Raw genomic sequence first — 16852 nt, forward strand, 5'->3', positions numbered from 1 at the left:
GTTTGTTTGTTTTTTTTTTTCTTATGCAGTACTTTAAAAGTAAACCTTGACTACCTTATGAAATTAACCTCCAGGCCTGGATTGCTAAACATGTTCTTTCGATGCACTGTCTTATGAAATTCATTTCCAGACCAGAGTTTTTTCATTATTTGTTTTATAATGACAAGTAGGTGTCATGTATAAAATAAAAAAGAAATTAAAAATCTAACCCTAATTGCAAATTTAAACAACTCAAATTCATTAAAACTGATTAAAGGGCAAGTGAAAAAAGAAAGATAAGAAAAAGATTTCAAGTTAAAGTAGAAAATTTAAAATAACCAAAACGAAAAGAGAGTGGCTGAAACAAGATATCAAAGAACTTTACAATGTATAAGTTGAATGCCAGGGTAAAATCAGCCGCTTCAAATTCTTTAATCTATCTCTTAAAGAGAGTGTGAAAGCCATGTACTTCATTATCAAAACCAAATGCGGGCTCATACCGTGTCATGCCTAATGGAGAGCCATTAAAAGATGCTGAAAATCGGTTCTGCAGTGACAATTTATGTTTTCTTTAAGTTGTGTAGAATATTCCGTTTTTTTAAAGAAAATAGTACACATCCATCAACTAATAGCTTAAGTAACCATCTCTACACATTTCAAAATAAAACTCACGTTATTCAAATGACTTAAAGATTTTTAAAATAATTTCTTGACTTGAATAAAATGATAAACATAAGTATAAACTTGCATAAAGTAAAATAAAAGACTAAGTCAACTGCAATTAATCTAAAATTGATCTTTTAAGGATTGCTTTGGTGATGCTCCAACATAAAATCGAATAAATAGGTGAGAGAGGGAACATACTGGACAATTATAGTAAAAGTATCAAAAAAATGTCTGTAATGAAATGAATTTGATACAAATTTACAAAATTACTATATCGCAGTCAACAACTTAAAAAAAAAAAAAGTTGAATCAAAATTTTTTACAACTGAACTACGCATTATTACCTAACTTGAAGATGAACTGTTCATATGAAGTGAACTTAATAAATTTGACCATAAATTTTTTTGTGTTATGTCGAATTTGTTCATTAATATATTATTCATTTACATATTTTTCTAAAAACTGCAGACTATCACGAATACGTAATTTAAAAAAATAATGAAAAACAAATAAAAAGGAAAATGAACGAAACTCTCCTGATGAATTTAACAAACCATATTAACTTTGTCTCGGATGATGGAGTTTATCCGGTTATTGCAAAAAATCAAAGTCGTTATGAATGTTCACTGGAGATGTTCTTTAACTTTATGTCTTGAATTGAACATTGTTAGAAATATCTATTTAAAAAGTAAATTATGTAATGTTAAACTGAAATGAAAACCGTTTTATTAAAAAAAAAATTAAAAAACTTTGATTCAAATTTTTTTGAAATCTTTTTTTGCTATTGGTTTGAAAAAAAAGTTGAATTTGTAAGTTTGATAAATAATATTTACAATAATAATAAATTTAATAAAAAATAAACCATAACACATTACCATAGAGAGTTGTTTCCTAAGCTTTTTTATTCAATTTTCAACTTATTTTAAATTATCCCCTTTTTAACTTATTTTAGAAGAGTTTAAATGTCATTCTCCATTATAGTTGTAAGTTACAAGAAAAATATTCCGTGTTTTTATATATTTTTTTAAAAAATTTACTGTAGTTTTACCAATTTTCATTACCCCTTTAAAAAGTTGAAGTTCCCTACTGGGGAGGGAATTTCCTCCTGCTTCGGAAGCACTGTTGTAGAGGTGTCCACTAATTCCATCAATTTAAAGTAATGTAAAATTGCTAAAAAATCATTTTTCACTATTTTTCTGCCGATCGAGTTCGGCTGCTAAAAACTATAAAAGGAAAAAGGTTTAGTGAGATAATTATTATTTACCACATCTATATAATCTTGTAGAAGGGTGTTATGATCAATATTTATTACAAAAAACAGAACAAACATTATTTAAGTTCCTTGAAAATAGTATTTAAATTCATGATATGAATAGTTATGACGAATATCGACCAATTATATATGACCAATTGAAAACATATGTGACCAATTGAAACATATGTGACCAATTGAAACATATGTGACCAATTGAAAAAAAAAAATATATCGACCAATTGAAAGCTTATTTGTTAAGGCTTAACGCACATTCTCTTGAGTTTGATAAATTAGGAAATCTTTTAAATCAGGAACATAACAAACAAATTAAGTTTCTATATGGTGAACGATTCGACCAAGTTATTGAAGGATCCAGGTTTGATGTTAAGCTGATTAAATTAAAATTTAACGAACTTTTTATAAGACCATATGTTATGGAAAGAGTTGAGCTTACATTACAAAATCCATTTAAACTTGAACTAACGTTACAATTTATGAATGAAAATTATGATAATATTTCAGAAAAAGAAAAGGCTTTATCCTCAATTTTGCAGTTAGCAAAGCAAAAGGTACAAAAAGCAATAATACTAGAAATATTCAAGAACTTTGAAATTGAAATTGATTATACAACATTTTTATGAATAAATTAAACAATAGTTTACATAACTAAGATTATGTAAAAATGGCTTTTCAAACTACTGATGATTTAACAATGCATAGAATTAAAGTTTGTGGGTTAATTCCTCTTTTTAGTGATATTGTCTTGCTCATCTTAACAAAAACAGCTCAGTGTCCTTGTGTCATTTCTCAAAGTGGAATAGGGTCGTCTACTAAACTTGTAACAATATAGACAGTTAAAACCACTCTAAAAATCTAAAAATTGTTTAACCAGCCAAGATAAATTACCTGGTTCCCAGCCGGCACACAACGTATTAACGTTGTAATTACGTTAGATTTTCAGTTAGTACAACGTTGCCGATTCGGCAAAATGGAAAGGTTTTGTAACGTAAAATTCTTACGTTAGATTTACGTTAGATAATAACGTTATACAAACGTAAAATTCTAATGTTAGATTAACGTTATACTAACGTAAATTTAAGTTGGAAAAATATTGGCGTTTTATATTAACGTAAAATATTGATTGTAATTGTGTTTAATATTTAATGTTAACATACTGTTATATTCATATAACTCCGCCGAAGCCTATGGCTTCGTGCCATGGTCATTATATGAATATAGCCGTATGTAAACGGTTTATATATACCTTTAATGTTAATATACTAACATTAAATGTTTAACACAATTAAAATCAATATTCTACGTTAATATAAGGGTTTCTAATCCCTTACAAGGCGTTAGAAAAACAGTGCCGGGGATACTCAAACTAAAAATACAATAAATGTTTTTAAAGACTTTATTTAAAGATGTATTATGTATTCTTTTGTATATTATATAGCATATTTAATAAATTTACCAAAAAAATCAAAATTAATAACTGTTAAACAATCACTTGCTTCCTCAATTAATTTTTTTTTTGCTTCCATTTATAAATGGTGAGAACTTTAAGATGCTTCCTATTTGATCTTTTATTTGTGCTTCAATCGAAGACTTGTGAATTAGCAGGATGACTTCTAAAATACAACATGGGATACTGTTAATGGGATGTTAAAATTTAGATCTTTTAGATCTTCATTATCATCACTCATAAGAACCTCAGAGTCTAGATCAGAGCTCTCAGTTCCAGAAGTATCTTTATGATCAAACACACACAAAAAATCATTATAGTTCTCAATTTCAATGTTTTGGAAACCAATACTACTCTCCACTTCATTAATATTGGATTTGAAATGCAATCAGCTGTCGATTTCTTCATTTACAAAAAGATTGTTTAAGGCTCGATTACTTTGCCGCCATTCCCTCAAGTATTGATTTTTCTCTTGTTTATTCATTTTTATTATTCTGAAATAAACCTAAATTTTAGTAGTTTTGACAATAAAAAGATGATAATAAAAACTGAAAAAAAAAAAAAAAAAAAAAAAAGAGAAAACCTAAACTTTTAATAATAACAAAAAGGTAACTACATTTATTCAAAGTAAGTTTTTTACTTGCTAGCTCATTAATCTCATACAGTTAAATGTTTCTATCATAATTAAAATTATACAGCTAAATATTTTTATAATAATTAAAATCATACAGTTGAATGTTTGTATCATAATTAAAATCATACAGCTAAATATTTGTATAATAGTTAAAATCATACAGTTGAATGTTTGTATCATAGTTAAAATCATACAGTTTAAAGTATAATCAAATATTTTATTTTATTTTAAGCTAGTTTTTATTTTATCCAAAATAACCATAGCTAATTTATATTACTATATAGTAATAATTATTAGTAATAATTGCGCTGAAAACAATTTTTGGAAAGATAGTAAAAACACTTGCTTATGTTTATTAGCTATGGTTATTTAGGATAAAATAAAAACTAGCTTAAAATAAAATCTCAAAATAAAAATGAGATATTACAGGTTTTCCAAGAATGAAATTTTAATGTTAAACTTTAGTTTGGAAAATAATTTTAATTGTTTTTTTTTTTTTCAGTTCAATTACTAAGTTATCTTAATTGAAACACAACTAAATGAATAAACAAATACTAAAAATGTGAAAATACAAGATGATTACAGGCATAGTATATACTATAGATATACAAGAAGAAACTAAACAATAATAAAACTGTGTAAAAATTACTTGCATTCTCTTTTTGCTGGCATTTATTTATACCAATGGAGAGAACTTTCCAATATTTGCAATCTGATTGTTTATTTGAGCTTTTGTTGAAGATTCTCTATGCTTTTTACAAATGAAAATTTTGAAATAAATTTTATTCTACTTACTTTATAATTTGATTTCTTTTTAAGACTTAATGCATAGCAGATGCTCGGTGAAGATATATGAAAAATAATCTTCATGTTTCTTATTAATAATATACTTATGTTGTTTTTCAAAGTATAAGCAATGCAAACAGTTTATTGAAATTGATTTTCCACAGCTAACTTGATTTTAAAATATTATACTATATTTCTCAGAGTAAGTAACTATCAGATTCAAAATAACATCATAGCAAATTTAATTGGATGAGCATTAGGCTCTTACCAATTTCATATTTGTTTGTAATTTCCTTGCATCTAAACAAAATACTAGACATATTTATTATAAAAAATCTTAACTTAGCTATCAATTTGGATTCAACTAAAGGAATATAAAATAGTAGCACAACTCTTTAAAATTTAAAATGAGATTAAAAGAAGAAAAATTGTAATAATGAATACCCAAATACAAATGTTACATCATTGTTTGAACATTTCAAATAATTGGATACAAACTTTTATTGTGGAAATTCAAAAAATTAAAATTTGAACAAATTTAATGATATCAAGCTAAGTATTTATAATTCATCTGAAAACTAGTAGATTCAGAAATAGTTGTAACATAATAATTTAAGAATAAAAAATTGTTCAATATCATAATAAAACATTCTACAACATAAAAAAAACCTGTACTATAATTTATAGAACAGGTTTTGACAAAAATAAAAAATCAAATCAAACTTTTATAATCGACATTTTACTACCTTTCATTAAATCTTTTATCAGCAATTCAAAGTTTTTACTACTTTTACGCTATTTATTTAAAAATATTTTTTCAAAATTCCTCGCTTGTCTTTTAAAAGACAATTCCAACCTTTAAACTTGCGTAATTACCTTTATAATTATATTTAAACAAATATATTTCCTATCTTCTCTTACGCCATCTTTAAGAAAAAATAGCAAAAAATTACGGTAGGTTTTTTTTTTTATTTTTATAATTAATAATGAAAAAAGATATATAAAATTATGGAAAATATTAAACAATAATTAACAAATGAAATTCATTTTTGTCTTTAAATATTTACTTTATGAGTTTTTACATATAGTATATTCGCAATCATATATATATATATATATATATATATATATATATATATATATATATATATATATATATATCGCGAGGTTAGAATTATTTTGTTCTATCTCCAATTTTAAAAGTTGGAAGAAAGATATACATATACATATATATATATATATATATATATATATATATATATATATATATATATATATATATATATATATATATATATATATATATATATATAGATATATAGATATATATATATATATATATATATATATATAATTATAATTATAAATCGCTCTGTTTTGAAATTTATATATAATCAAAATAAATTTCCTAAACATCGATCACTTTTCAACGAACAAGAGCATTGTATTATTTCAATACAACACTACATCAAACGATATATATATGTATATACATATATATATATATATATATATATATATATATATATATATATATATATATATATATATATATATATATATATATATATATATATATATATATATATATATATATATATATATATATATATATATATAGTTTTGATATAAAAAGTAACAATAAAAGTAATAATTAAAGAAATCAGTGTATTAATTTGTTACATAAAGTTACCATTTCAAAAAATGAGTGCAAATAAAATGTTATTTCAAAATTTTTTGTCATAAATTAACTTTTTGACATGAATTAACTTTTTGACATGAATTAACTTGTTGTTTTAAGATAATTTTATGACTTAGCAAAATCGGTTTGAAAGTCGGTTTGCGATACTTAAAGATAAAACAAGAAATAATTGGTTATCGTTTTCTTTAGCTAGAGACAATAAAAATGTGGGATATTTTTGGGGAGTTTGCTATAAATCTTTCTAAAGATTATTTTAGAGAATCTACTGAACATCCTGTAAACTTAAATAATAGGCGGTGTGAATAAAAATGAGCAATTGCTTTTCCTATGTGTTGTTGGACCAATTACTTTACGTAAAGTGGAGTAATTGCTCCGAAAACACATAGCAAAAGCGATCGCTCATTTTTATTCTCACCGCCTAATTGATAAACAACTCCAATCCTCGCTAGAACTCAAATTTTTTATAAAGACGGAAGACAAAAAAGGAACAGGAGATTTATCTCTAAAAAAATGTAGAGCTAAGTTTGAAGGTTAAATTTGATTGTTTATAGTATCATATATATATATATATATATATATATATATATATATATATATATATATATATATATATATATATATATATATATATATATATATATTTTAAATGACGACATCTTGTATGAGAGTTGAATAAATTTAATATATGAACTTCAATAAATACGAATTCTCTCAATACTAATTTTTTATTTTATCTAAGAAATTTTCGCTAGATTATTGATACTAGCATCTTCAGCTTTAATTACAAATTATTAATTAAATTAAATTACAAACAAACTTTAACGGTAATGTCACTTTTTAATGGCTTCTTTAAACTTCGCTTTAATTGGGCTTCTTTGATATTACGTAGGTATAAAAAGTATGGCGTCCAGAATTGCGTTTTTACATATTGACCGTCATCTAAATTCATACTTCCATTTTTAGGTCCGCATTTGTTGAACTGAATTTCGATTGCCTCTCGAACTTTTCTTTCAAATTTTTTGGGTTCTACTTTTAGCATCTTTACTTTATCCCATTTTATCTAACAACGAAGCAACTATGCGAACTATCTCAAGCGGATGTTTACGGTTTCTTTACTTGAGCGCACTCTTCAAGTAAACATTGATAATTGATGCAGCTGTCAATATTTACACTTGAAGTTATCGTTCGATCAATGTTTATGTTTTTTAAGAAACATAAATATTTATTTTTCTTCATGTCACATTTCAGTTTAATTATGAAATTTGATAATATTTGCAATTTTGTTATTTTAGCTGATGTTGGGTAATAAGCTAAATACAAAATTCATATTCTTACATTTGCGTTTAAAAAAAGCTGAGTAATGAAGTCAAAAACATATGATTTAAAATGCCTTGAAGATTACACATATTGCATTTTACTTTTTCAGTACAGTCAACTGATTATCCTTGGGGCAGCTGGGTGAACTTGGAACAGCAGGGGGAACTGAGACGAAAACGTTAGTTTAGTCTTTGCAAGTTTGATAGACCAGGTATCAAAAATATCTTCCAAAAAGTTTTAAAGATCGTGATTACAATATAAATACATAATTATAATTATAATATAAACACATAATTAAAATCATAAATAAACTACAATTTACCTTCGTGACTATAAAAGAAAATTACATCTTACGCACCCCTTCGAGTTTTAAACAACGACAAAGTTGTTTGACAACTTCAGTTTCAATTGTTATTATTATCATAATAATGATAATAATAATAACAACAATAATAATAATAATAATAATAATAATAATAATAATAATAATAATAATAATAATAATAATAATAATAATAATAATAATAATAATAATAATAATAATAATAATAATAATAATAATATTAATAATAATAATAATAATAATAATAATAATAATAATAATAATAATAATAATAATAATAATAATAATAATAATAATAATGATAATAATAATAATAATAATAATAATAAAAATAATAATAATAATAATAATAATAATAATAATAATAATAATAATAATAAAAATAATAATAAGAAGAAGAAGAAGAAGAAGAAGAAGAAGAAGAAGAAGAATAATAATAAGAATAATAAGAATAATAATAATAAGAATAATAATAACAAGAATAATAACTTTCAGTTTCGGTTTTGAACTTTTTTGTGCGAGAAAAATCATGTAAACACGTACGTTTATATTATCAGGTTCTAAATTATCCGACTTCTACAGGATAAAACCAGTAAATCTGGTTTTGTCCTGAGAAGTCTGATATTTTGTCCTTCTCTATATTTAAAAGTCGTATAATCAAGTAATTTGGTTAACAAAATACAAATCACAAATCTACGACTAATTCTCTCTGCTTTTTTTAGTTTTAACTTTCTGTGTGTAATTTATAGTTACATAATAAAGTTATGTATTACAGTTATGTTAGTTCATTTGTTTGTTTAGCCTGGGAGGCAGTTATTTTTGGAACCTCCCTTTACAAAATGATGAGCATGATTTTCGCTTATACAAATTCTGCTTGCTTTTCATATTTATAAAATAAATTCTGTGCAATTTTATAGGATTATCAGTCTATCAGTTACTTTCCTTTAAATTAATTTAACATTAGTTGTGAAGTACTAGGTTTGAAGTTTTTATTGCGTTTAAAAAGTTTTTAATGCAGTTAAAAGTCCTCTGGTGATAGTTTTTTGAAAACGCACATCCGGGGCATCGCTAAGCTTAATACGATACGTTGTTTTTTGGCGCGTATCAATTTCGCGAGTATTTAAAAAAAAAGTAAAATGATCAAAATATCAAGTTTCCGTATTGTTTCGAAAGTTTGTCCTTTTGTAATTTCTTCGGAAAAAAGTTATTTAAATATGTTTAAAATATTAACTAAAAAGTAATTAAATTAAATATTAAATAAATATTAATAAAACAGGAAAGCATACTTCCACAGAGAAAAAATTCAGCCAGAGTAAATTTAGCCCAATAATCTGAGCGTAAAACTTTTTATGGGCTGATGATGCAATAACATAAAACGTTTCGTTTTTCCTGTAGCATTTTGAACGACAACAATTAAATTGAAATGAAATATCATAAAGTTAAAGTGAAAAAGAAAAAGAAAAATAAAAAAAAAAATAAAAAAATAGCGTAGTTTTTATTTCTCGTATTTTCGGAAATGCAAAGAGCAAATTTTGCAATGACTTTGTTTCATATAAAAATGTAAAAATTTTTAACTACGTGAAGGAACTGGAAAAGTTTGCGTGACGACAAATTTCCAACAATGCACCGTTATCATAAAAATGGTAACAGAAATAAATGTCCCATAAGCAAACTATCACCAACTTCATCAGCTGAATTTGTTTAACATTCATCATACCTTGTTATTACTTCAAATTTGCCTGTGAGTTGACTTTTTTTTTCGAGTTTTAATTCGGCTTATTAAGATTTTAGGCAACTAATATTTTGAAGTTTTTGGTTCATATAAGGTTTTGACTTTAAGTTGTTCGAGTTAAATTTCATTTGACTTATACCCCATTCACACTAAAAATGAAACTTGTTTTAATCGTGGTTATTTAAACTAGTGACGCATTTTTCCGTTCATCCTGCTTTTAAAATCCTTATTTCAAATAAATGAGTTTAAAAAAACAGCTGCAAAAATAATTTTCTACACTGTAAAAATATATTCCCTGTAGGCTACAGGGAATAAATTAAAAAATCTAATTGAAATATTTTGATTTTTTTAGAACCAACAAAAATTAAAAATTTAAATTAATTTAAATTAAAAACACATTTACTTAGTTAACATTGATGTTTTTTGGAAAAAAAGAAAATGTAACACCTTCCTGTTCTACTCAAATATAAATTTTTATATTCTGAAAAAAAAAAAATTTTTTTTGTTAATTTCCAACCTTGAAACTATTACAGGAGATTTAGACTTAAAACTACTTCCAAATATTCTTACTGTATTAATCAAGAGAGACTCAATAGGTTCCACAGCTATTTGAGCTTGACCTAGGCCTTGGAGAGCTGGCCTTAACTCCATCTCATAGTTTTTATAAATAGTAATAACTATAATTTTTCTAATTGTTCTAAAAACGTATGAAAAAACAAATAACCAAACACTGATTATATATACATTCAATATGCCAGGTTACAGGCATTAGACATTGGACAATTTTTTTAAATTCTAAATTCTGAAAAGAGTAAAAAACTTACAATAACGAAGAAAAAATCAGCAATCACCACAAATTTTCATATTAAATTGAATAATATTAGCTAAGCTGAAATGGATAGATGAAAATTCTCCATGCAAGGAGGTTAAAAGTTATTCTGCAGGAGTTCACATTTTATGCGTTTGTTCTAAAGATATTAAGGTGACATAACTTGATTTATTATAGCTTAGATCTCAAAGAGATTGATGAAAGATGATTGAAGAGGTTGATGAAAAGTCAGTTTTTAAGTAAAACAACGAATAAATGAATAATTTTTAAAAAATTCAATAAAAGTCAATAAAATAACTGTAGAATACTTTTATATACTATACTCGATAGCTCTTCTAAAGCTTAATATTTTTTCTCATTCAAAACTCTGAGACTAAAATATACTCTAACTTTACAATTACACCATTTTTTTATTTACAAAATTTTTTTATTTAAAATTTATTTCAGTTGAATAGTTTTTCCATAACAGATTGTGAAATGTTGGTGTGATGTCTTTTGAAGACTTTTTTGCACTTTTTTTGAAGGTACCTTTTTTTGTATTTCTTTGTTGTTGTTTTTTGTACTTTAGCTCTGTATCATTGAGATATTCTATTCTCTTTTGGAGTTTTTCTATTGGGTTTATTTGAATATTGGGTTGCATTAAAATTAGTATCTTTTTTTTCTGTTTGCAACATTTTTGGTCTTAAAAGCATTTATTACCAATTTGTATACAGGGAATAAATTAAATTAAAAGTTCAGAAAAGACAAAAATTTCTTTACTATTTTTGATGATTTGGACTGAGAAAAATTGATTTAAAAATGCAAAAATAATTTTCTACAGGGAATAAGTTAAATTAAAAATATACCCTAATTTCTCCTTGAGCACATTCATAGCCTGACGGCTAGTTTACAAAATTTGCAGCTGAAAATCGAAATACCACGTTCAGGTCGACCATGAATGCTTTGGGTTGAAAGTGAGAAAGTAAAATCTCTTCCATCTCTGTCAAGTCGAAGAATTTTTTGTTCCATGACAGCGCCAGATCATATGTTGAAGACCCAGCAAAAGTTTGAAGACCAAGCAAAAGCTAATGAGCTGCAGTGGGAAGTTCTGCCTCTCTTGATTAATCCAGTAAGTAGTTTTAAGTCTAAATCTCCTGTAACAGTTTCAAGATTAGAAATTAACAGAGATCAATGATTACTTAAACAGCGTTGAGTATGATGTCTGCTTAATTGATGTAGTAAAAGATGCTATTGATAAAGGCATAGATTAAAATATTGCTAAATAATTTACTCAAAAACTTTTCTTCTAAATCTTCTAAAGGAACAGTAATGGTTGTAAATGTTTCATCTTAGATCTTTGTATAACCACATTCACAATGACTACATTTTGACTTTTTGGTTAACGGAATCAAACTCTTTTGTTAACCTAAAAAGGTCGCTCTTACAACTTTTGATGAAAAGATGGACAGATAAGAATTGAGTTTTAAATTTTTTATTAAGTTAATTATTTATATGTTTCTTGATTTTAACGATATTGAAAACAAGCATTTTTTTGTTTGTTTGAAAGTTCCTGTTAAAAAAAGTATAAAAACTTCAATCACGTTCTTACATTCAAGAATTGTCATGAGATGCTTTAATGTATGCATATCTATTTGGCTTAGATAGTTAAAAAGTTAAAACACTATAGTAAAGTTTTGTTAGCTTTTTATCGTGAAGATATAGTTTTTATCGTTTTTTAATTTTTTCAAGTTGATTTTTACACGAAAAACAAATTTTTTTTAATCATTTTTTTTGGTTGAACATTGCTTAACTTACCCAAACTCATAATAAAATCACTCCCCAAATGACATTTATACAAAACATTTTTAGAATGACGTACCCTAGTAATAAACAAGTGAACAATTTTACTATTCGAAGAAAGAAAAGTTCGATATATCCTTCGAATTTCATCAATTGTTTTCGAAATAATCATGAGATCATTTTTAAGACGATAGAATATATATTTGTTCTCAAAATTTATAGAAAACGTCCTTTTAGACATAAGGTAAGTTTAGAATTTTGTTTCATGTAATCATCCTTTTTTAAGCTGCTAATCAAGTAATTTACCTGAGTAGCTTACCAAACCATGAAGATGAGTGATATCCTTTTTCATGCCAAAATACGAACCTTTCGTTTTCATTTCCTGTTAAGAAAGTTTGATAGTACGTTAATATTTTTACCCAATATTTGATTGTATGTATATAAAAGTTAGGGGCTACTGAAGTCTTCAAACACAAACTTTTATTTGCTCAAAGTAGAAAAATTGGACAACTGTGGGTCTTCTCCTGCAGCCTTCGTTCTTGGTATCCAAATATTTTCAAAAAGAAAATTTGGATCAATCCAAATTTTATCGAATTTAAGAGTATATTGAGAATATTTTATATATATATTGAGAGTATTTCAATGTATTTTTAGAAAATGCTGACAACTATGGGTCATCTTCAGTGTCCTTCTGTCTCAGTTTAATCCCAATAATTTTTCAGAATTGCTTTGGTATAAAATTGGAACATTGAATTTTTCATAAGATTGAGAAAATATATATTTATTGACAGTACTTCAATGTACTTATTGTGTATTGAAATATTCTCTCAGATTTACTCTGGTATCACATAGGTATTGACATTTAATTTGCGTAAAGTTAACTCGCTAAAACTTAACTCACAAATTGATGCTCTACTATAAGTCAGTGAAAGCTAAGTTTCATGTAAATGTAAATTTTTCTTTTAATGTAATTTATATCAAACCAAATTATTATCAAACCATGCTTAAAAACTGCTACCACAGTTTCTTGCTGAAAAGTGTACTTTCTGATATGGTATCAAGGAAAAAGTGCATATGTCAGTTTTTCTTGTTCCTGGAGTTTTTTAGTTTCTGAAAATTTTTTAAAAACCGTCTAATGATGAGATTTTGATTAGTTCTGAGTGTCTTAGTGAAAGGTTTATATCAAAATAGTTATTTGTATTGTTAGCTTAAAGACTGCAATAGATAGCTTGTCCCTTTTTAATGAAACTGAAAAGCAGCACTGCAGAAGTACTCTAATTCAAATGGTCAGATCAGCAGAGATATCAAAAAATATCCCTGTTTTCTTGGTTACTGGGATAGTAGAGATAACAAAGATAATTAGGTTCAAAATAAAGCTACAAAAAACAGAGAGTGAAAAAGACAGGACTACTGCAGAATTTTGGGTAAAAAAGATAATAAAGCATAGTGCTTATAGGAAAAAGTTGAATTTTCCTACCCACATATAAAAACTGTTTTGATTTAAAAAAGGTATTGTTATATTTGTTACAATAGCATAAATGGTGATAGTAATAATAATGATAATTATAATAATAATAGTAATAACTATAACAACAACAATAATAACATTAATGATGATAATAATAATAATAATAATAGTAATAATAATAATAATAATAACAATAATAATAATAATAATAATAATAATAATAATAATAATAATAATAATAATAGTAATAATAATAATAATAATAATAATAATAATAATAATAATAATAATAATAATAATAATAATAATAATAATAATAGTAATAATAATAATAATAATAATAATAATAATAATAATGATAATAATAATAATAATAATAATAATAATAGTAGTAGTAGTAATAATAGTAATAATAACAGTAATAATAATAGTAATAATAATAGTAATAATAATAGTAATAACAATTAAAATAATAATAGTTAAGATAATAATAATTAAAATAATAATTTTAATATAAATAATAATAATAGCAATAATAATAATAAGAAGAAGAATAAATCACTACTTCCAATTTATCTTTGCCTGTTTTTCTTTTTGAAATTTTTTTTCTTTAGGGGTGGCTTTATTTTTAGCAATCCGTCCATATAAATCAAGACTTAATTGTTATTTTTTAACAATCATTAAAGTTTCTTTTGTTGTTAAATTTAGCTCTTATCTGAGGAGTATCCAACTGCCTATTTGGCTTAGAAATAAGTTTTTGTTGTAATAGTTAACACTGAAAATTATGATTTGCTATATAGTATAATAAATGATTATTTGTCTTACGTAAAGTTTTTATGTAATATTAGCTAAGCTTAGACATATTACTTTAAAAAAAAAAGATTTTTTTAAAATAATATGTCTAAGCTAAGCTAATATTATTCAATTTAATATGAAAATTTGTGGTGATTGCTAATTTTTTCTTCGTTATTGTAAGTTTTTTACTCTTTTCAGAAATTAGAATTTAAAAAATTGTCCAATTTTTAATGCCTGTAACCTGGCGTATGTATAATCAGTATTTGGTTATTTGTTTTTTCATACGTTTTTAGAACAATTAGAAAAATTATAGTTATTATTATTTATAAAAACTATGAGATGGAGTCAAGGCCAGCTCTCCAAGGCCTAGGTCAAGCTCAAATTGTTGTGGAACCTAATGAGTCCCTCTTGATTAATCCAGTAAGAATATTTGGAAATGGTTTCAAGCCTCAATCTCCAGTAACAGTTGTTGCTTCAGTTGTCAGCAAGTTAGAAAACATTTCCTTTTTCTCATATGCTAATATAATCACCTCTCAAAATGGCTCCTTTGACTTAAGTGAAACAGAATCTATTGGAGGAACATATCAAGGTGTTCAACAAATGGGTTTGTTTTGGTCAATGCAAAACGAACCTGGAAATCCTAATCGGCTGCAGTGTGCTGATCCAAGTATTCCGTTAGAGTATGAGTTTAAAGTTTATAATAACCATGTAAGTAATTTTGTAGAAGATAACTTGGTTTGCAAAACTAAATTTACTCGGCTGATAATAGCTAAGGATGTTTCCAGAACGTTCATAAGAAATGGTAGAATTCGCGGAGTTTTGTTTTGTCCTCCTGGAAAAGGTCCATTTCCTGCCATCATTACTATATATGGTGGGACAAAGAAACAGTTACCAATTCAAGATGCATCAACAATACTTGTAAACAGTGGCTTTGTATCATTAGCTTTGGCCTATTTTAATGTTGACGATCTTCCAAAAGTTTACGATAAAGTTGATATAGAATATTTTGAAGAGGCTGTTGTCTTCCTTCAAAACCTTTCGATTGTGGATAAAAACTCAATTGGAGTATATGGCATATCTAAAGGTGGGAGTATTGGTTTGGCAATGGCTGCTTTTTTACCTCAAGTTAAATCAGTTGTTAGCATGAGTGGAGCTCTCTATAGTGTTAGTGGCACAACATCATATCACGGAATTGTTCTCCCTCAGTTTGAGTTTAAAAGTGACGATTTAGTATTCAGTAAAAATAACACAGTTTTTATGAATTTTGGATACAAAAGAATACCTCTAAATGATCCATCAATGATTCCTTTTGAGAAATCAAAGGCTGACATCCTATTTGTTCTAGGTCTGGATGATAAGCTTGTAGATGTTGATCATTATCAAAAAATTCTAAAGTATAAGATGAGTTTAACAACAAATAATAAGTTTCAGGTTGTTACTTATGAGGGAATGGGTCATTTAGTGGATCTTCCCTATATGCCAGTTTGTGTTTGTGTTCCTTCTGTTTCTTATCCAGAGTATAATATTGAATATGGTGGACGAAGCACTCAGGAACATGCACTGTCGCAAATAAAAGCATGGACAAAAGTTATAGAGTTTTTTAATTGCTCTTTGAAGTTTCCTAAATGTTCTCTTTAGCTTGTGCTTTGATATTTTATTATTGTTTATGTCAGATTTCTTAAGGGTTTTTTTTGTTCATTTGAACACGTATTTTATACTCTTAACTTTTTCGAGTTTTAAGAAAGTTTTTAATAACGCTGGCGTTGTTTATTTGCTTTGTACTTTAAGATTGTTGTGTTATGATTATACTTTATTTCTTTCAGATATAATATTATTAACAAGGTCATTTAATGTCGGAATATATAGATATATTAATTATCAACTTTCTATTGAATATATATATTAAGACATATACCAGAAAAAATTGGCGTGGACATTAGAAAGGATATTTATTTAAATATTGTATTTCGGTATTCAATGTTATTTATATTTAATATTATTAAATTTCAATTAAGAAAGTTTGTGAAGCTTAGTACGTGAGAACACACGCACTTTGCGTTTTACACTCAACATCAGCTTTTGCACAGTCTTCGGCTGGACTT

General features: G+C 25.6%; 1 protein-coding gene and 1 long non-coding RNA gene across 3 annotated transcripts; both read left to right on the forward strand.

The window, feature by feature from the left end:
* The first annotated feature begins 7802 nt into the window (after nucleotides 1-7802).
* LOC149892852 (uncharacterized) lies at nucleotides 7803-12989 on the forward strand. 2 transcript variants are annotated; one of them, XR_016452422.1, is made up of 2 exons: nucleotides 7803-8015; nucleotides 10886-12989. It is a non-coding gene; the product is annotated as an uncharacterized LOC149892852 (long non-coding RNA). The 2 variants fall into 2 exon arrangements; XR_016452323.1 differs by lacking the exon at nucleotides 7803-8015 and adding an exon at nucleotides 8730-9888.
* A 2052-nt stretch (nucleotides 12990-15041) lies between these two features.
* On the forward strand, nucleotides 15042-16626 carry LOC145187777 (acyl-coenzyme A thioesterase 1-like). Its single transcript, XM_090077045.1, has one exon. It carries the CDS (start codon nucleotides 15090-15092, stop codon nucleotides 16386-16388), a length of 1299 nt encoding a protein of 432 aa, XP_089933171.1. The 5' UTR covers nucleotides 15042-15089; the 3' UTR covers nucleotides 16389-16626.
* The last annotated feature ends 226 nt before the right edge of the window (nucleotides 16627-16852 follow it).

This window comes from Hydra viridissima, unplaced genomic scaffold (assembly GCF_058129835.1).
Source record: "Hydra viridissima isolate aposymbiotic clone 2 unplaced genomic scaffold, HvirCarnegie_v1 scaffold_1, whole genome shotgun sequence".
Classification (NCBI taxonomy): domain Eukaryota; kingdom Metazoa; phylum Cnidaria; class Hydrozoa; order Anthoathecata; family Hydridae; genus Hydra; species Hydra viridissima.

Excerpts from the sequence above, each read along its gene's own strand:
- LOC145187777 (XM_090077045.1), top strand. The coding sequence starts at position 15,090 with ATGGAGTCAAGGCCAGCTCTCCAAGGCCTAGGTCAAGCTCAAATTGTT.